Here is a 20,833-nt window from a genome sequence, read left to right on the forward strand (position 1 = left end):
TGTTCTCTTCCTGGAGATTAGCAATGCACATTGGCTTTGTAAAGGTTCTGACAAGTCCTGCAGTAAAGAAACCTATTAAACTTTCTTTAATCCAGTGTATCTCAAATTAATTTGACCACGGAGCCTCCCCCACTGCTTTTTTTTGTAAATCAACAGCACTTATTACAATCCTTGGAACCAGCGTCTAAGCGATAAATTTTGAGACCCGCTGGAGAGTGGTGAAGAATATGTGTTGGAACCAGGCTCAAGTTCAAGACTCAGATTCGCTGACTTTGGACAAGGAACTGAGCCTCTCTGAGCCTGAATTTCCTCATCTGTAAGAGGGCTTTATAATGCTACTTGCTTTATAAGATGAACTAAGATAATGTAGATACAGTGCTTAGGACGGGGCCTGCGATACAGTAACAACTGAATACATTTAAGCATCTATTATCATATTATTATTTAAAAAAATTTTATTTTTGTACAGCCCTATGATGCCTTACATCATTCTTAGAGATCAGTTCAGGGAAACAGCAATCTTGATTCTAGCAAAGATCAAAACTGTGGTCCCTTTATAAAAATCTACCCTGGTAAGAAAGTTGGGAGCTTTTTTCTCAGCCTCTCGGAGCTCCAGTCCTTCTGAACCTGGGCAACTCTCCTTCGTCTCTCAATTAGCTGTGATTTCTAAGGCTGGTCATAAGCCGGTTATGTTCACCTGGAAGAAAATTAAGCCCAAAGTGATGAATGAAGTTCTACGTTTCAAAAGGCGTTTCCTAGTGACTGGATTACTCTGGGAGTGGGGGGTTGGGGTAGGAGGGAGATGTGAGGAACAGGTCAGGGGGAAGTGACTTGAAAATTCCCGGATTCTAGAAGCACTGACCTGTCCTTTTCGGACACAGGTGCCACAGAAGATGTCACAGAGTCCACTGATGACTTGGCTAAGGCAAAGCACAGCTTCCACCACGCCGATTCCCAGGAGGATGGAGAACAAGACTACGTTCCAGAGGACGATCTGCTCAGGCTCTTGGCAGGCGGCCCAGGCGGGCTGGTTGAATAAGTAGCTGTCCCTGCCAGGACAGAGGAGAAAATTAGCCTGGTTTTGAGAGACCGTAAAGGAAGGGAGCTGCTACTTGTAAGCATGTGAGAAGCACTAGCCTAATGCAGGAGACGACAAAGCGCAAGGGTCTTACTGCTCTCGTCTTCATAAAGACAGCAGATTCCTTATTGCCCATTGGTGGGAGCGTTGAACACACCATCTTTTGCTCTAATAGCCCAACATCTCAGCAAGGCACTAGGGATACAGACATTGCTGCACAAGGGAGCATATGAAGAAGAGGGAAATTGTGTGACATGAGATTTTTACTGCTGTAAAGGTTTCAGAGGCAATAAGGATGGTTAAGAGCTTGGATTCCAAAGTCTCGCAGACTCAGACCCTAATTCCATTTCTCTCACTAAGAAGTTCTACATAAGTTTCCTAAATATTTCTGTACAGCAGATTTCTTATATGTCCAATGGGGTTACAAATAGCATCAATGCCATAGAGTGGTTAGGACGGTTACATAAGATATTAGCACAGTGCCTGCTATATATTTGAGTTACATCATAATTATTATTGTAGAAAGAGGAAGTCTAGAGGTGTCGAGCAGCTGGAGAAGGCTTCACAGGGAAATCTGGAGTCACCTGGCCTTGAAGAAGGCAGCAGCAGAGAGGAGAGCAGTGAAATGTAAGAAGAAACAGCGTGTAGGCAAAAACCGTAAGGGAAATTTGGAGTCAGTGTACCAGCTGGGCAAGGAGAAAATGGAATAGGTTTTCAGGCTGTATTTCATAGGGCCATATATTATTTGATATCTCTGCCTCTATCTCTACCTTCACCCATAGCCATATCCGTGTCTGGGTTCCCAGTGAGACTGCAGGTTCCTTAAATGCAAAGATTTCTTGGCCTTATCAGTACTTTCACATTTTACAAAAACCCCTTTGGCTAACCTATGGCAAAAGGATTGAAGGGCAAAATGGAAGTGGGATGCTTGTTGGAGGGCTGTTGGAGGAGCAGAGGCAAAGGGGCGTTGGAGATTTGGGATGCTGCCTCAGCGTGGTTTGATGAGCTGTGCCATGTCCGTGCCCAGGATTCGAACCGATGAAACACTGGGCCGCCTGCAGCAGAGCGCAGGAACTTAACCACTCGGCCACGGGGCCAGCTGGGGCATTGGAGATTTGGAATGGGGTGATGAAAGACTAGGTGAAGAGCAGTGGTCAGGTTCAAGATATGTTGTCGAGGTAGAATTGACAGGATTTGGTGGTGGATTGAATGTGGGAAGTGAGAAAGAAGAAGAATCAAAGATGACACAGGTTTTAGGTGCCATCTATTGGGATGGGGATGACTGAGAGAGGAGATATATGGGGGACATCACGGGTTTTGGACATATTAATATTGAATGGTATGCGATGTTCAAGATGAAGTTTCAAGAAGGTAATTAGATGTTTGGGTCAAGAATTCAGAAGAAAGATCTAGGCTAGAGAGTGATATTTGGGGATTATTTACATAGATAGACAGACAGTTCTGAAAGCTTTGGGGATGGGTGAGATCTGCCAGGGAGAGAACAGGAAATGGGAAGAGAAGCAGGGTCTTTCTCAATCAATGGATGCTGGGTTTCTTTCCGTATTCCTTTAGGAAAACAAACATGCATCATAGGGCCCAGCCATTCAGGATATTTATGCAACTTCATGTTTGGTAATTAAGTCTCCCCAATTAGATTGTGAGCTCCTTGAAAATAGATGGATTGTGTCTTATCACACCAGTACTAAGCAGTCCCTCAGCACATACTCAATTGAGTTTAATAATTGGGGCTAATGAAGTCAAGGTATTGTATTGAATATCTTGGGTGGACTGCTTAAGTCATGGGCACTCCTTGCCTTGGCCAATCACCTCCTAGAGATTGTTGATTTGGGAGCAGGTATGGAGAGAGGAACAAGACCCTAGGTATGAAGGGAAGTACCTGGCCCCATTGCTCGATAGTCAATACTGAGAGCACACGCTCTTCATGGTCATCAGCTGTATCATTAGATGTTGGACACTGACCCAAGACCGTGAATGCTACTCACTCCAGGGTGTTGTTCCTGAAAGGGTAGGTGTAGTTTCCATTGCCTGTATCACAGAAGGGGCCACTGAGCAAACCCAGAGAAGAAATGACCACACAGTACAGAGCCCCAGCAGTGCCCTGTGTGGCCAGAAGCACAGGGAACAGCATCTGCAATGGAACAGAGCCAGAAATTCAGCAATGCAGAGGGAGGTGGTGGGAAGTCAGGTTTTTAAAGATGCATCCCCTGAGTTTTCTGGCAAAGTGAAGAGGGTCTGAATCTTCTCTTGTACATGCTGGCCTGGGTAGTTGTCCTGGTTTTGCTTCTCAAATGTACAGAAAATGAGGTACTAGTGCTCAGAAGCCCTCTGCCCATTCATCTGCCCCAGTTGCAATTTTGAAGAGTGAAATTCTCCACTAAAAAGCTGTGAGCTGGAAATGTGACTTATTCACCACTAAACTTCCAGTGCCTACACACTGCCTGGCACATAAAGTAAGTGTGCTGCCAGTCTCCTTACCTGCACTCATGGCAGACATCAGTAATTGACCCCAGCACTCTTCCCCTTCAAGCCTGGGTGAAATCTCAGAGTCCTTCTTAAAGCTGTGTGACTGATCAGTGGGTGTTTGTGCTCTAAATGAGACCTATTTGCCATCCTGGTGGTGGGTGTTCAGTAAATGTTTGTTGTATGGTTGGGTGAGTAAATGAATAATCGTTTTTCTAATGCCTGAGTCAGAAACCAACACAGGGCCTTGCGCTGTGTACAAACTCCATAAATATGTGTTGACTGGATGGGTGGGTGAGTGAGTGTGACAGCGAGGCAAGTGTCAAGGAAAGGTGACCTTCTGGCATATTAGCGCATTATTGAACCGGGGCAAAGCTGAGGGACTTGTTTCTCTCAAAGCATGAGTTTTTATTCCTGACACATCCATTTTGTGCCTTTCTCACCACAGGTAAGGAGAGAGGGGGATGGCTGGAGCTGAATGGAATGAATGACTCAGGGAGCACCTTGGAGATGGTCCTCAGGTGACTTGGGGGCTGAGGTCTCTGTGGAGAGTCTGATTGGAAGCTGTAAGGGTTGGGAAAGGCAAATTTTGGAGCAGACAAGAGAAGTGAGATGGTGTATGAACTAGAAATGTAAGAGTAGTGGACAGCTTGCTGTGATTGGGGACAAGATCAGGAACAAAAAATAAATACATAAGGGATGAACTTATAGAGTGTCAGCCTTCTGTACTTCACCGGGCCACTGTAAGAGAATATCTGTGACAGTGTTTCTGAGAATACAATTTCCATTGTCCTTTATTGCTTGCATACCAGTTCTATGTGTTACCTCACTGGCTGCTGGGGAAATAGGAAAGCCAAAGGATGAGAGCGTCCTTGACCTTCCCACTGACAGACAGGCAGGTAGAAACACAAACAGCCAAACCCCAGCTGGCTGGTCTACCAAAGCTGGTAGGCTTTGTGTCCACAGCAAATGGCTTTCTTTGCACGCTCACCAGGTTCATTTTTCCTGCGATCTCATTCAGCAACCGCGTCTCTGTTGGCTAGAACCTTGCATAATATCACTGCACTCTAGAAGGAGGGTATTAGAAGTACTAGATATTGGTCAATAGTCTATCCTTCGAAGAGAGAAAGCACACAGCCTAGGAATACACCCTTTGGGGGTGAGGGTGGGTGGCAGCTTAAACATTCTATAGACCCTTCAGTACCTACCCCACATCTGTAAGCACAGCAGCCCTCTCCATCTCCTCTCAGCAACATTAGCGCTGGCACCATCACCTGTGGCAAAGAAAATGCTCTTGTAATAAAAGGAATGTTACCTTTTGGGAATAAAGTTTTGATTGTGTCTCTAACTATTTAACTATTATTTATGTCTAATGATTCCTCATGGCCTGTAGGATACAATGCAGGCCCTGGACATTGTACATGAGCCCCTCATGCCTTGGTCTTGCTCCGCCACCAGAGCCTCGCCTCTCCTCCATCATTGAGACCTCCTGACACACCAGTCTATGGCTCCTGGCGTAGACCCAGGACTTTTCTGCCTCTGTGCCTTGGAATAAGCCCTTCATCCTTTGCCATCAGGTAAACTCCTCTTCACCCTCAAAAGGCCAGTTCAAATGTTATCTCCTGTGGTAGGCTGAACAAATGCCCCCCAAAGATATATTCCCTTTCTAGTCCCAAGAGTGGTGAATATTACCTTATAAGACAAAAGATATGCTTGAATTGGGATTTTTTTTTTCCCCTGAGGAAGACTGGCCCTGAGCTAACACCTGTGCCCATCTTCCTCTACTTTACATGTGGGACGTCTACCACAGCATGGCTTGCCAAGCGGTGCCATGTCTTCACCTGGGATCTGAACTGGCGAACCCTGGGCTGCCGAAGCTGAACGTGCACACTTAACCGCTGCACCACCGGACCGGCCGCTTAAGTTGGGGTCTTAATAGGAGGAGTTTATCCTAGATTATCTGGATGGGCCCTAAATGCAATCACATGTGTCCTTATAAGAGCGAGGCAGAAGGAGTTTTGAGAGACAGATACACAGAGAAGGCAGAGGCAGACACTGAAGATGGAGGCAGAGACTGGAGTGATGTGTTCATAGACAAGGGATGCCAACAGCCACCAGAAGCTGGAAGAGGCAGGGAATGGATTTTCTCCTAGAACCTAGAACGTGGGGCCTTGCCAACACGTTTACTTAGAGCTTCTGGCTCCGGAACTATGAGAGAATAAATTTCTGATGTTTTAAGTCACCAAGTTTGTGGTAATTTGTTACAGCAGCTGTGGGAAACCAACACCTCCTCTTTGTAGTTTTCAGTGACCTCCACCAGGCAAAATGAATTCTTCCTTCCTGCCTGCCAGTCTGTCCTTTTGCTCTGAGCACTGCATTCTCCTTCTCCCCACTACGCACTGAGCTCTGGGTCAGCAGTTCTTTACACAGAGCCCCACACAGATTCAGGACCCCATAATATGGCGGTCACGTTTGTGATGACATTCTCCCATGATTCTTCTGGCAGTGTGGGCTAGGAGAAAGAACACTGCCAGGATAGGGCCATGGTCCAGGAACAAGAAATAAATACATGGTGGATGAATCTAACTTTATGAAAAAAATCACCTCACCTGAGCCATGGTCAGTAAATACATTTGCTGATGCAAGCATCTGGGAAATCCCCAGTTGTCACCAAGATGACCAAGACTTACCCCGGGGAATGCATGATTGGTATGTGGTCCCTGCTAAAGATGATTGTTATCTACCCAATGTCTTCTTTCACCTGATAGTCTGAGGTGGGAGGTGCAAACCCACATGCCTCTGGAGGCTAGGCAGGTACTTTTAAGCAAGAAAAAGTGTCCTGGTGTAATACAATAGGGAGCGGTGGGGACTGTGGGGAACTGGAGGGGGCACACCCCTCCTAAAGGTATCCAATTCACTCGAAAGCAAAACAAACCGACTCTGCACAAAACAAACTTGAGTCAACTCCCAGCTGGTTTGCAAACTTGGTGGAGCCTTGATGAGGGCTAGGGCAGTTACAAGGCATCTAGTAGAAGGAGAACCATAGTTTTAGGACTTGGCAGTGTGTCCACTGTGCTGGGGAAGAGTGTGCTGAGCTTTCCTTGTGATCAGCTCTCTCTCTAGTGGAAATGAGTGCATCTGACCACCACAATGCCCTAACACTAGGTACAAGGATGATTTAGCACCCCCTTGCTCCAGTCCTCTCAGAGCTGCCATTGTACAAGCACCAGCCGGGAGCTAGGCTAGGGACTGGCTCCTTTCTATGCCATCTCACACAGTGCTCATCATAACCATAGTGGGGGGCTACTATTGATAGCCCCATTTTACAGAGGGAGAAGCTGAGACTTAGAGAGACAAAGCGCATTGCCTAAGATCTCGCAGCTGGCCTGCGGGAGAGCCTGGTTTCAAACCCAGCTCTCTTTGGCTCCCACCACTCTGCATGCCACTTCCCATGGAGTCAGGGGAGAGGAGGTCCTGCTTTTTTTTTCTCTTTTCCCTGGAGGAGTGTTTCTTCTTGAGATAAATACACTGACATTTTGATTTACCAGTCAAGCTTTGGTGAGTTTGGTTACTGTGGTTCAGGGTCCCTGAGAGGGGACTTTGTGCCCAGACAAAACAGAGTTCCTGATCTGCAATGCTGCCCATCAGACCATGGCCAGAACTCACCGCACAAAGGCACTACCTCTCTGAGCTGCCACTGTCCTCTGTCTTGGGCATCTTTTAAGCGTCAAGAGATGAGACCCCAGAGATCTGCATTCAAATGTTGCTGTGCCATACACTAGCTCGATGACCTGGATCTAGCTTGGGCTTCTATTTTAAATCTATAAAGTAAGGGAATTACAATATTGACATCTAAGATTCTTTCCAGTTCAAGAATTCAGTTCCGAGATGTCTTCAACAGAGTAGGATTTTTGTCTTTCAATTGGGAAGTTTGCTGTGGGAGCCTTTTCTTGCTCTAGGGGCAGAGGAAGTGAGAGAGGAGAGGAAGACAGTTATTAAGAGCCTGCCAGCTCTCTCCTTCCCTTTCCTGTCCTGGTCTCCTTATTTTCTTTCCTCCAATCACTGATATGAATTAGGCCACACAGCTGAATTCTTAACCCCATGGGAGAAGACTATTCAAAGATCAGAACTGCTGATGCTTCCTGCAGACCTCATGCAAATTACAAAATGACTGTGTGTCTGAACTGTTTTATTGCATGAATAAAGCATATTAAAGTTTTCTAGAAAAGCTTGACTAGTATAATGGGCCTGTGTACTTCCCACTTATTCGGTGAAACATATTTCTTTAAATCAAGTATTTTCACAAAAATCTCAGATTCTCAAAGTCATCTGTAGGCAACTAAGTGCTGGGAATCAGAGCTGACAAGAACCTCCCAGGTGGGAAGAGATGGTCCAGGACCCCTGGCTTCCCTGGAGGGATGACTCTGGGCAACTTTGGGCCTCAGGTCCCTGTACACTTGTATCCCGAAGACAGTGCAATGCTCTCTCTTTTGAGTTTCTTTTTCTAGTTCTGATGGAGCCTTCTGGCACCAGGAATTACTGATTCTTCTGTTCTTGTGTTGGGTCCTTGGTGCCCCAAAGCTGCCTTGAGTCAAATGGGAGGACCAGGTGGAGACTTTGTGTGGTGTGGGTACAAGTTTGTGGCTGACAAATGAGAGCTGTTGGAACCGCCCTAGAAGAGTGGGTGCTGAGAGTCTCTACAAGCACCTTGCGGGGAGCAGAGCTTGGTACTTAGAGCAAGCCAGGCTCCCAGGTGGGGGTCAGAATGCAGTGGACAGGATTGTTGTAACTTGATGGCACCTGGTTGCACTTCTCTCCTGCTTAAAAAATTCCAGTGGCTACTTATTTCTCTCTCTAACCTCATTTCCCAGACTCTCTGCCAAACCTCTTTTACCTGGCTCCAGCTACAGCGGTTTTCTTGCTGGTCCTGGAACTATCAAGCACGTTTCCAGCTCAGGGCCTTCGAATGTGCTGTTCCTTCTGCTTGGAATGCTCTTCCCCCAGATATCAACATGGCCTATTCTTCACTTCGATTAAAGTGGCTGCTGGAACACCACCTCCTCAGATGGTACTTTGCTGTCTATCTATTCCTCTTCTCTATCTTCTTTCTAACACTCACCATTTGATGTTATATTACACAGTTGGCTGTTTGTGGTCTTCCTCTTCCCCACTGGAATGTAAGCCCTAGGAGAGCAGAAATTTTGCTGTTTTTTTTCGCTGCTGTGTCCCTAACGCCTAGAACAATGCTAGCACATAATAGGTGCTCAATAAATATTTGGCAGGGGAACCACTCAAAGGTCAGAACTGTCTCATCAGCATGGTATACAAAGTTATACGGAATTTTGCCCCTGCTGGTATTTGAACACCATTTCCTATCACTTCTTCACTGAAGCAGCTCTGGCTCCAGCCACACCAGGCTGCAGAGTTTCCGTGAACGCCTCTGGCTCTGCGCTGCTCCTACGCCTTTGCACAGACTGCTTCCTCTGCCCGGAGCGCCCTCCTCCCTTCTCCGCCTGGTGAGTGCCTACTAATTCTGTACAGTACAGCTCAGACACCTTCTTCTCCGAGATGCCCCTCTTGGTTCCCAAAGGTAGAGTTAATTGTTTCCTCTTTTGCTGACCCCAGGCCTCCACTGGAGCAGGGACTCACCCCACGGGGCTGAATTATTGTGTGTCTGTCCATCCATCTCCTTGGTCTGAAGGAGCATAGGAACCGTCTCTGCTGAGTCCGGCAGACTCCCACCTATTTCAGTCCCTCTATCCCCAATCAGGCACCTGCGTGATCTCAAACCACACCGTTAACTAGTCTTAAGCTGTCCCTCCTAATGGTCTTGCTGAGTCTGCAAACGATATTGCCGGAAAATAGTCATTAGTTACATATGAAAAGAAATTGCAGCTCTGTTTCTCAGTCCCAGATGGTATGCTTGTCCCAGATGCCCAGTTTTAAACATAGAAGCCAGACCGGACTTCTGGGTTGGCCTGTGGCTCCATGAAAATAGAGAGCTTTTATTCTTGGCACTGACTTTGCTGAGACAACAAGCTTGCCGATGTCACGGGGCTGCTTTCCAGCAATAATAGGGGGAGGCTGCAGGGGACCCCCTGACTGAGGAGATGATGTGCTGCTGGACATGTCTTTACCCACCGTGGCTGCGAGCGCTGGAGGAACTCAGCTCCCAAGTGGCCGTCAACCTGGTGGGGAGGGAGGGGAGGCCATGACTCACGTGGCCCTGGTTTTCTGTTTCATCTGAACAGCAGCACTGTCTGCAGCAGCCCTCTCAGGCTCCTGCACGTCTTGTTTCGCCAGGACATGGTGTGGGGCAGGCCTCTGCTGGCTCAGCTTCCTGCTTCCGTCTTTCCCCGTGGCCTGCACTGAGTGTGCACATGCGGCATCAGACGGTGGAGAGATGGAGAGAGAACAGGCTTTGGACTCAGACAGGTGTTTAAGTCCTAATCTGCTCCGTGCTAGCTGTGTGGCTGTGGTCAAATGACTGAACCTGCCTGGGCCTCATTTCCTCACCCGTGAGATGGAGATAACAATTCCCCCTCACAAAGTTGTTACACGAAGCAAATGAAATCATATGTGTAAGCATTTAATACACTCTCAACCTTCATGCAAATGCCCGTTACAATTACTATTAAAGGGCAGGACTGTGAATTCTGGTTTTATCCCCTAGAGATCCTTAAACAGTGTTCTGCATGGAGCTGATGCTAAATGAGTGGTTGTGCCTGTTACTGCCTGCAAATGTCCCTTGCGGCATTTGACGTCTTGTGCTGGCCTTTCTTGCACCAGGGCGGCGGCTCGGCCTACTGTCCTTTCCTCCTCCTTTTGGAGCCCAGTTCCTCACCTGCACTCATTCCTCAGCCCTCTGCAGTCTGGAGCCCTGTCTCCCCGCTGGGACTGCTCTTGCCAAGAACCCCCGGGCCCCTGCCTGTGCATCAGATGCTTCGTGTCCCTGCTGCTGTAACTGACACGGCCACTCCTCACGCCTTCTTGGAACTTTCTCCCTCCTCAGCTTTTCTCACTTTCCTCTTTTCTGCTTTGCCTATCTCTCTCCAGTTGTTTTTTTCTCAGTCTCCTTCTCAGGCTTCCCCCTTTCTGCATACCTCTCAATTTGCACTGTCACCTGGGTTTTGACCTGGGTTCCTTTCTCCTCTCATTCTGTTCATGAGCCCTGGACAAATCCACTACTCCTGGGGTTCCCCGTCCTCTCAATCTCATCTGTCTCCTGGTCTCTAGTCCTTGCTCAACCATCCTCCGATCCCTCAGGGGGATGTGGCATGGAGTTCAACCTCTGCCTCCCTCCCAGCTCCCCCAGAGGTCCCTGCCTCAGAGAATGCCCCTCCATCTCCCTAGGTGCCTGGGCCAAAATGCCAGAGCCAAGCTGAACTGCTGTTTGCTGCCCCACTACCCCCATTCATAGGACTCCAATGCACTCTCCTCTCCCAATCCCACAGCCACTGCCTCAGTTTACCCTAGAGCCAGGCATGTGTAAAGGTGTAGAGTGGACACTGAAGACTGGCTGAACAAAGAATGAATGAAACAGAAAGGAAAGAAAGAGGAGAAAGAGGACCTGCTCATCTGTTTTTGCTTTATCCTGCCTCAGGGACTGGTTTGGTCCTGTTTATTTTAACTCCATTTCGCTGTGAAGATACAAATGTAACCATCTTTCTGGGAGATCCTGGAGGTTTTGTTGGAAAGCTGGAGCGAGGGTTGGATGAGCCGGCTGGTATCAAGGGATGCTCTGGAGACAGGGTGTCTGGTCCCTGCCTGAGCCAGGCTCCACTCTGCTCTCCTCAGACCGTGGAATGTTTTCCCTCTGGGTCACTCTCTTTCAATAAATGTCTGAGAGCCTGCTATTAGGAAACTAAATTTCCTCAAGCTGCTTGATTCCTTTCAATAGCTGCTGTATTTACTCATGCACATCTTAAGAGAAGTTGGGTGCTGATGTTCCTGTATGTTCTGCAGATGAGGAGAGGGAGGATAAGTTAGGGAATTTCCTTGGCGGTGGAGCTGAGAAATGCAGACCCATCCGGCAGAAATGAGCTGGGTAGGTGCTTGGCTGGATCTGCGGAGGTAGAGAAGCTGGAAGAGCTGGTAATCTGAGCCAGGAAAGAGGACAGATTGCGTTTTACTGGCTGCCAGCTGTGTGTGGGGCGCGGTATAAATGTTATCTCATTTAATGTGCTCCACCTCCTCGTAAGATGGTGTGATTCTTCTTTTGCTGAAGCTCAGGCAGGTGGCATGGCAGGTCAGGGGCAGACTCATGACTTGAGCAGGGTCTGTTAGACTCCCAGGTCTGTGCCGCCTCTCAGGAAGGGCTCTGAGCTGAGACGGACGACCTTTGCCGAGGTGTTGCTGATCTAGATGTGCTTTTGCACAGGAAGACCCAGCCTCTGCCATGATGGGAGGGGCGGTTGTCATTGGGTGCAACGTGAGACATCACTGCATCTACTACGGGGTGGGGAGAAGAAACAGGAAGGGAGGTGATCACCTTTTTCTAAGGGTCCTTTATGCCCCGTGCATTCATCCGTCCGTTAGCTGAGCACCTACGCAGTGCCTGGCATCACATAAACAAAAGATTTTTTCATAAGGGAGCACTGGATACCCGGGAGAGGAGGAGCCAAATGAAAACAAAGGTGGAAAGGAAGGAAAACACTCAGTGTCTACCTCAGGGGGTAACAGACTACAACCTGTGGGCTAAATCCAGCAGGATGTCTGTTTTTATGAATAAAGTTTTATTGGAACATAGCTGTGCCCATTTATTTCCATATTCTCTATGGCTGCTTTTGTCTTATGACATTAAAATTGAGTATTGAAACAAGAGATCACATGGCCCACAAAGTTGGAAATGTTTACTATTTGACCTTCTCAGAAAAAGTTTGCCAACCCTGTAATTTTGCCTAGGGAAGCTTGGATGGAGCTACACAATTTGTTTTTCAAGATGTTCATCTTGAAGCCTGATGAGCCTGACAAATACTCAGTTTTTGTGCTTTTTATTATGTGTATCTTTCATGCAATTAGCAGCAACGTATTAAGCTTAGTCTAAGCTGACACTTTGCTAGGTAGTCACTTAGAGGGCAAAGGTCGATGAGATTTGGGTTCTGTTCTTGAGGAGCTCACAGCCTGATGGGGGAGCCAGGCATATAAACAGACACTTGCAGCATGATGTGCCGAGCGCCAATGTGGAGGGTGTTTATGGCCCACATGTTGTGGGGTGTGGAGGAGGAGGAGCCAGCCATGCTCTAGGAGCCCAGGGAAGGTGGCCCCAAGATGAATTGACTGCTCTGTGACTTGAAGGGTGCTTAGGGATGCCCTTCAGTTGAAGGAGGTAAGGTAGCCTCATTCTTACCAAGAGTCCAGCTCCAAGAAAGCCGTGGAAAAACCACACCAAGTCTGTGATCTTGGCCGGCTCCAGCACCTGGCCATTGGGAAAGTACAGCAGGAGGTTGGCAATGATGGCTGCAGTGGCCAAGGCCAAGAGCAGCATGCCCGTGCACCTGGAGCCCGTCTCAGAGCACATGCTGAATCCTCCCTGGAAGGGAGAGAGAAAACAACCAATACCAGGAAGCTGCCTGCTCCAGCCACTGCAGCGTCGGGAGAGAGTGCTCGGGCCTCAGAGCCCCAAGAGCAAGCTGGTAGCAGTGTGACCTGGGGAGCCACTTGACTTCTCTGAGCCTCAGTTTCCTCTGCAAAGCAGAGAAAATATTGACCTTGTAGATGAGGGTGGCATATGGACTAAAGAAAGTATGATCAATGTGAAAGCATCTGGCTCATAGTAGATGTTCAATAGGGTTTCTTTAAAGGGCTGAGGGAACTGAGGTAATGTTTAGGAAATTGCTGTTACCCTGTTCTGGCTTTCATCGGCTCCCAGAGGAATTCCCCTAGTGATTATGAACTAGGTCTCGGGTCCAACCCGGGCCCCGCCACTTAGCAGCTGTGTGACCTTGGGCAAGTTATTTAATCCTCTCACCTCAATTTCCTCCTCTGTAAAATGGATCTGACAAGAACACTCACCTTGTGGCATTGTTGAGAGGATAAAAGTAAGATAATACATAATACATTCTCAAACAAGGCTCTCGGTGTGTGGTATCTGGAAAGTAAAGAACCAAGGGGACTGGAATCATCTTGGCCTCTCATTTTTTTTCTGTGGAAAATTTCCTTTTTCACTATCTTTGTCAATTGAGTTTATTGAGCCTGGAGATTTCTGAGAAGCCAGGATGGAGGCACATGGAAAGAGGGAAAGGTTTTGCATCTTATTTTTCTCTCTGCCCTTGCTGCTCCTGAGCATAAATAGATTAGAGGAAACTCAGTATTTTATTTGCTGGGTGAAGGAGGCAGGAGAAGCATATGGGACGTGCCCCTGTGATGCGAGGAGGTGGTCCTGTTTCCAGTTAGGTGGTGCTCTCCTAATGCCCCTTTGTGCCCATTCTCGACTCAGATTCATGCTGAGATTGCTACTGGGCTCAAAAATAGCAGCTCATTAACTCCACTAGTCCCCAGACACAGAGGCCTGGTGCCACCACTGCCCCTTCCCATGGGGGAAACCTGGAGCAATTTGTGGAGTCAGGGACCTCTCTTTGGGAACAAACCTGAGAAATGTCCGGCCTTAGCTTTCTATGCCCAGAGAAAAGTCAAAGTTATTAAGGAACAGTGGCGTAAGCAGGATGATAATGCTTGGGGTCTTATTTCTATCTGATATCCAAATTCAGGGCTGCAGAAAGCTGATGCCTGAATGGGACGCGGCCCCTGCCTCTTTTGTCGGGCTGAAGGAGACTGAAACTGCTGGCATCGCTCCCCATTATGGTCACTGACTGTAGTGATAATGAAAATTTAACACTTAACAGGAAATAGTCTTTGATGATGGGCAGTAACAACACATACAACTACTGCTTCTTGCTCCAGGCACATTATAGACATTGTTTCATTTAATCTTCAGAATGTCCCCATGAGGGAATAGCGTGATAGCTCCAGGAGGAAACAGGCTTACAGAAGTGAAACAAGATTCCAGGGCCTCCCAGCCAGTGAGTAACAGACCTGATACTCACATAGGTCTGCTCATTTCCACCTCTAGTTACTCCCAGTTGGGGCAGATGAGCAGGAGCTGGGAGCACTGAGAATCCAGGGCTGTTGAGCCTTCCTATATCCTGTAAAAGGTCCAAAGCCAAAGCTCCCTGTTGCACCTTGACACCTCGATGTCACAGCTCTTGCTGCAATCGACACAGTTGGGCTCGCCCTCCAGGAGAATTGCAGAGCTCCTTGAGAGGAAGGGAGAGTGGGTAGGGACTGGGGCCATATTTAGAAAGGGGGACCATGTAGCACCCAAGCTTGGCCTTCATAAAACTGTTAGAAGCTCATAATTCTCTTGGGTCACAGCAGAGGATGTTAGAGCTGCCAAGGACTCTTGGAAATCCAGTCCCATCATTTCCGAGGAAGCACAGCCCCAGAGAGTTGAAATTACTTGTTCAAGGTTATGTAGTTATGTAGCTGGAAATAGTAGCAAAACTAGTCGCAGTCATGTTCACAAGTATTATCTAAATTTGATTCTTCAATAGTCTAGTGATAGAGACATGATTATTACACCCATTTTATTCATTTGCTGCTGGACGTTCTGAGGCCCAGAGAAGCTAAGGAACTTGTTTGAGGTCACACAGCTTGTAATGGGGCAGCTCGTCTTCCGAGTCTATCCAGTTCCCACAGCTTTTGGCCTCAGATTGCTCAACAGGTGGGAAAATCACAAGCCCTTGAGTTCCTTGATCAAAGACTTCATATCAAATAATCTGCCGCCTGCTCCCCATATATTCATATTCATACTTGTCAGACAATTATACCCTAAGTTTGGGTCTGGGCAGTGTGGTTGCTGCCCTGAGGATTTTAGGCCAGCTGGGTAGCACCAGGCTGTGGGGACTTGCTTTCAACACCAATCCTCCCATCCTTAAGCAGAAATACACAGACATACCCATCAACCCAGTACCTGGTCTGTGGGCGTTGGGGCCCAGGCACACTGGGCAGCCTCTCCTGGGCAAGGCACTCCAGCCCAGCCCGGCCGGCAGTAGTGAAGGGGCCCTGCGGGCCGTGTTGCAGTTCGAGAGAAACTTCTAGCTCACCTGCCAGAAGTTTCTGCGAGGGCTCTGGATCCTTCCACCCTTCAGGAGGCACGAGGTGAACACAACAGACGTCAGACAGCAATAAGTCCCAGGCACCCACCTTACAGGACAGTTCAGGCATCTAACCACCGTGGATCACTCTTTTGTGAAGACCCCTCGGCGAGGAAGTCCCTTATTTCTTTAGAGGCTGAAGTCTGGAGACTTTCCAGGCCTCTGAGGCCCTTCAGTGCAATGGCTGGACTCTGAGAGGCACAGGGCTCCCCTCTTCCTGTCTGGCCACACCTCTCTCCTGCTCACCCCAGGCTAGGCAAAGTGGCTCAAATTCCCCCAATAAGAGCCAACACTGCCTTCCCTGCCAGGAGGCCCCAGGGGAAGGGTCCAGTCACCGAGCCACAAAGGCGCAGTGCTTACTGCACTCAGCTCCTCTCTCTGGGTCGCTCCTGATAACCTCTGAAAAGTCTCCCTGGCAGATGTGTTTCCAATGAGCTGAGATGGAAGATGGTGTGGGGGATGTGGTTGCTCTGGATGTAGGCGGGTAGGGCAGGCCCACCAGCCCTGTGTGAACACGTGTAGGAAAGGCCCACGTTATTGACTGGGGGTTGGAGCATCACCTTGTCATCGTATCATCATCTTGAAGCTCTCCTGCTCAAGATCCAGGGCTCACATAGGTGGGGAGTGGGGTCTCCTGTCTGTGCTTTTAGTTTCTGGCTGGACTTGGTCTCTTGGCCAGCCAGGGAAAGGGATTGTCAAAGGGGCCTCTCTCCCTTCTCACCCGTCCCTCCCTCCCCCGAAGCTGTGATATTAATGCGCCAAGAGATGGATGAAGTGTAACCACTTGGGGCCACAGTGCCAAGAATCTGGTTACCCAATCACCCCGTGGAATGAGCACCAGGTGGCTCTGCTCCATGTCTAGCTCGGCTTTCCCAGTTCACGACCAATGGTGGATGCGGGAGAAAGCTCTCTTTGTTTCTGGCCTTGCTGCCACCCCTTCCTGTCCGTGAGAACACATTTCCCATTAGTAATCTACCCAGTTTTATTTTTCCTACACAGTGACCACCAGTGTGTTGCTAAACCTCTGAGAAAGTGGAACTAAGTGATTCTATAATCAGATACCTGGCTCCCAAGGCCTAACTGTATCCTAATTTGTAACCTATATTGGTGGGCAAAGTGCTTTCCTATGCTGTACCCAGACTGTCCCCTTGACAACCCCAGGGGGGCTGTCAGGACGATATTGTTTTTTCATCATTGTGCAGATAGGAAAATAGGATCAGAGAAGATCCAACCTGCCCAAAGTGGGTGGAACCAAGAGAGACGTCAATGTTCTCATTTTTATGTTCTTCCTATGGCATTGAGATGACCTTCCCCTCTGGGCTTTCCCACCAGAGTACATTCTGGGCCCTCAGGCATCCCCCACACTGCTTGTTACCTACAGAAAGTGCGTGGACGTGCTGCCCTCCATGGAAGGTAGCCCTCAAGCCTGGGAGGATAACTTTTGATAAAGATGTGACTTCATCTGATCCCCAGGTCAGTCTGATAGAGGTGGCATCTGGAAGATTTCCTCTTTAATACTGCCAATCATCTGTACTATTTAATGCCTTTTCACAAAAGCACATTGTTCCTGAGCATCAAAAATAATGCAAACATCCTCCAAAGCATCGCCTTCATATCATTCCCCAAGGAATGTGCTTCCAGGAGCAGACAAGGAGAGATGGAGAAATCTCACTTGCAGTTTGTGAAAACATGGACAGAAGTAACAAGATAAGAATTTCAACCGGGCTGTTACAGTATGTGCGTTATACATAGATACATATACATGCCATCACTTACATTCTTGAATCAAGTTTTCTGATTTATAAAGAGGTTTCAAATACATTTGATACAGTAACCCTGTGAGAGAGGTATTCTTTTAAGAGGAGAAACCTGAGCATCAGAGAGAATTAAAAATTGCCCTAGGTCTTACAATGAATAGATAGAAGATGTGGAACTTTAACCCAGGTGTGTAAATGCTTGTTTCACTCACATACGAGTATCGTGCACATACTTACTTACATGTTCATGGGTACTTGTAATTATATATGTCGGCACATGAAACAGGAGGGGTGTCCACAAATGTTCGACGTGTTAAAACATCATGAGGGATGTGCTTATCCGGTCTGCCCCTCTGGACGCCAGAATCCTGACTGCAATAGTGCAGTCCTCTCTGTCCAGACAGTGATCACAATACTTGGAGGGACCTTGTAGAGATAACAGGGCTAGCCGATATCATCATTAGCACGAACACAACTATGCATAGCTGTAACTGAGTTCTATGTAAAGTTCTCCTACATTTCCAGTTCCATCTCACTAAAGAAGTGACCCAAATGCACAGCCAAAGACATGGTTTCATCGGGGTCCAGTCTGAGCTCCTCTTCTCCCAGGCCCTATAGCTCCCTCCTACATTTTCCATGCTGCTCACATTGGATGCTGCCCAATAGCACGAAGTCTTTGGGGATGACCTTCCTCTGCTGCTTGCCAGCTGTATGGGTTTGGGTTTCCTCATCTCTAAATTGGGGTCATAATAATAGCAGGATTGTCTCATAACCCATTGGGTTGGGGTGGGGGCTAAAGGCTCCTAGTACCTGCAAACCCTATTTATCAATAGAAAGGTGCTGGTCACAAAACACTATGTGACAGTGCCTGACGTGGATTAAATGCTCAAAAAAATGCTACCTACTCATATCACACTAGGGAGCGTGATGACTAAGCCCTTAGTGGGCTCTCTGAGGAGTGTTTACGATCGCCTGTATCCAGGATATTGCCCAGGTGGAGGGCTTCCCTCAGTGTGCCCTGCACGATGCCGGAGCCTGGCCATGGCCCCAGGAACAGCTGCTGGTACTGATGCTTTCCATAGCTCTCTAGTCTGAGGGATTGGTATCTGGATCACATTCACTGTTGCTGTGGGGAGGAGATGGAACTTCCGGGTTAAGATCCAAACTGACAATGGCTGCTGCACTGTGTAGAGCCATGAATTCCAGGACAGCTCCTGAGCAACACATAAATATCCTTTCCCTATACTTGACATAACCTAAGGGATGTTCCTATTGATGCTATATGGGGTCAGTTTGGGGTAGTGGAATTTAGGTTAAGAGCAGAGACTCTGGAACCAGATTGGCTGATTTCTCATCTCAGCTCTGCCGCTGGGTTGCTGAGTGATCAGGGCCAGTTACAAGGTAGCCTCTCTATGCCTCAGTTTCCTCATCTGTAAAATGGGGCATGATAATGATTGTATCTACCTCACAGGGTTGGTGTGAGAACTAAATAAGCGTATGTGTGTAAAGTACTGAAAACCATGCCTGACACGGAGTAAACACCATGCAATATCATTAAACGCACAAAGCGAGCCCCCAGAGAAGTTCCGGTTTATGCTATAAAGCATCTAGTATTCAGGGAGGGCCCGGTGACAGAGCACTGAGAAGTGTAGCTGAAATGAAAGTGGTATGTTCCCTCCTTGAACTTCATAATGTACTCCATCAATCAGAACAGTTTTAGCCTGTGGCAGAAGCTGCTATGTGATCACCGAAACCTGTGCCCTTTTCCTTCTGGACACAGAGCTAGATTACCTTTTCTGCCTCTCGTGCATGTAGTTGTGGCCATGTGATTACCCTGTGGCCAGTGGAATATAGGCTGATGGAACATGTGCTACCTCCAGGCCTGGTGCATAATTTCTCATGTGTGAGTCTCCATCTTCTTTTTCTCTTGCCTGCTGGCTGGATGCAGAGATCCTAGGGCATGCTGGAGCCTCAGGATGTTTTCAGCTCTACTCCCCGCCCCCACCTCCCAAACCAGATACCTCTGGTTCCCGAGCCTTTGCAGGTGGCAGGGCTGGACTCCACGGGACGGATTCCCGTCGGTGTCCTCCTCTGTAGCATCTAGAGGCCAGCTTCTCCCTTCTGACTAAGTTGGGGACCGCACTTACGTGTGCTTTCCATCTTCCCAAAATACGTTGACGTCTTCCTGCTCTGTAATCTCCTCTCCTATTCTCTTGTCCTTTTCAGTTACTTCACTGGGTTTCTGGAGAGAGTTTCCAGGAGGGGGAAGAATCAAGCACAGGTAAAATCCTTCATGGTTAAACAGCAGTCCTGTTTGACCATCTTCAGAATGGACGCCGGAGAGGCAATATTTAAAATAACTTTGGAAATAGTGATTTTGCTTTTATTAGTTATTGTTTGGGATTTTTCAGCACAAACTACACATGTGTAAATCATCTGCCTTTAATAAACTTAAATAAACTCTTAATTTCCTATTTAATTAAGTATATATAAACTGTCTTTTCTTTTTTTTAAAGGACGATGGGATCTTCCTCTCTGGTTTTGCCCTGTGAGCAGCCAGCTTGTTTACTTTCATCGCCAATTTGTAGGCTTTATACTCCCAAATATCAGAAGGCACCACAGAGTCCGATAGGCCATATCCTCTTCATGGCTATTATATGTCCCACATGGGGACAGAGCAGACCAGATTTCTGGACGAACCAGAGGAACTCCTTTGTAACCAAATATGACCATTAGAGGGAGCCTGGACCTTGTGAGAGCATAAAACCCTGTTGAGGAAAGGACAACTGTACGACAAGAGCAGCAGAGTGTAGATTCTCTTATTCAGTTTTTAATTTTACTAATTAAGAAAATATTGTGCCTGGGAAGCTGCATGCCTATTTCCTGAGGACTCATGGAAAACCCATTAACCTTACACAGGTTCTTATAAAACAAACAGTTAAATTTACTACTATTAGTAATGAGGATAAGTATTTATTCTGATTTTGATAACTAATAAAATATTTACTACTAATAACTTAGTTAATAACTTATTATTACTAATAATATCAATCATCTGCTTCTAGGAGAGCAGAGAGACGTGTAACAGGCTGTGTCTGGGGCACTAGGAGAGTGAGGATGTGCTTTGCAGTGGAGATAGGAGGTGATCCTGAGGAGTCGAGCCAACCCAGGCCCATCTGCCCTCCGTGGGCTCCGTGGGTCTGAGGGAGCGTGGTGGCTGGGCCCCAGGACTCAGCCAGCTCTGCCCAGACAGGATCTGCTTGTTTTCACTTGGTCAGCCTTGTCTTGAGTGATGAGGAGAGCGTGTTCCTGAGTTTAGCTCTTTACACTTAAATGAACGGCAAAGACTGGGTGGAACAGGC

The 20,833-nt window shown here is 47.7% G+C and overlaps 1 protein-coding gene and 1 long non-coding RNA gene across 2 annotated transcripts; one reads left to right on the top strand and one right to left on the bottom strand.

Annotated features, from left to right (window-relative positions):
• Positions 1 to 621: 621 nt before the first annotated feature.
• LOC124225107 (transmembrane 4 L6 family member 1-like) lies at positions 622 to 13,079 on the bottom strand. Its single transcript, XM_046637545.1, has 5 exons — positions 12,909 to 13,079; positions 4,768 to 4,833; positions 3,082 to 3,227; positions 863 to 1,049; positions 622 to 697 (listed from the first exon to the last, which is right to left on the bottom strand). Exons 1-5 carry the CDS (start codon positions 13,077 to 13,079, stop codon positions 677 to 679), a joined length of 591 nt encoding a protein of 196 aa, XP_046493501.1. The 3' UTR covers positions 622 to 676.
• On the top strand, positions 3,381 to 5,404 carry LOC124225109 (uncharacterized). Its single transcript, XR_006884992.1, has 3 exons — positions 3,381 to 4,007; positions 4,953 to 5,136; positions 5,370 to 5,404. It is a non-coding gene; the product is annotated as an uncharacterized LOC124225109 (long non-coding RNA).
• Positions 13,080 to 20,833: the final 7,754 nt, after the last annotated feature.

The sequence above is a fragment of the Equus quagga genome, chromosome 14 (genome assembly GCF_021613505.1).
Source record: "Equus quagga isolate Etosha38 chromosome 14, UCLA_HA_Equagga_1.0, whole genome shotgun sequence".
In the NCBI taxonomy this organism is placed as follows: domain Eukaryota; kingdom Metazoa; phylum Chordata; class Mammalia; order Perissodactyla; family Equidae; genus Equus; species Equus quagga.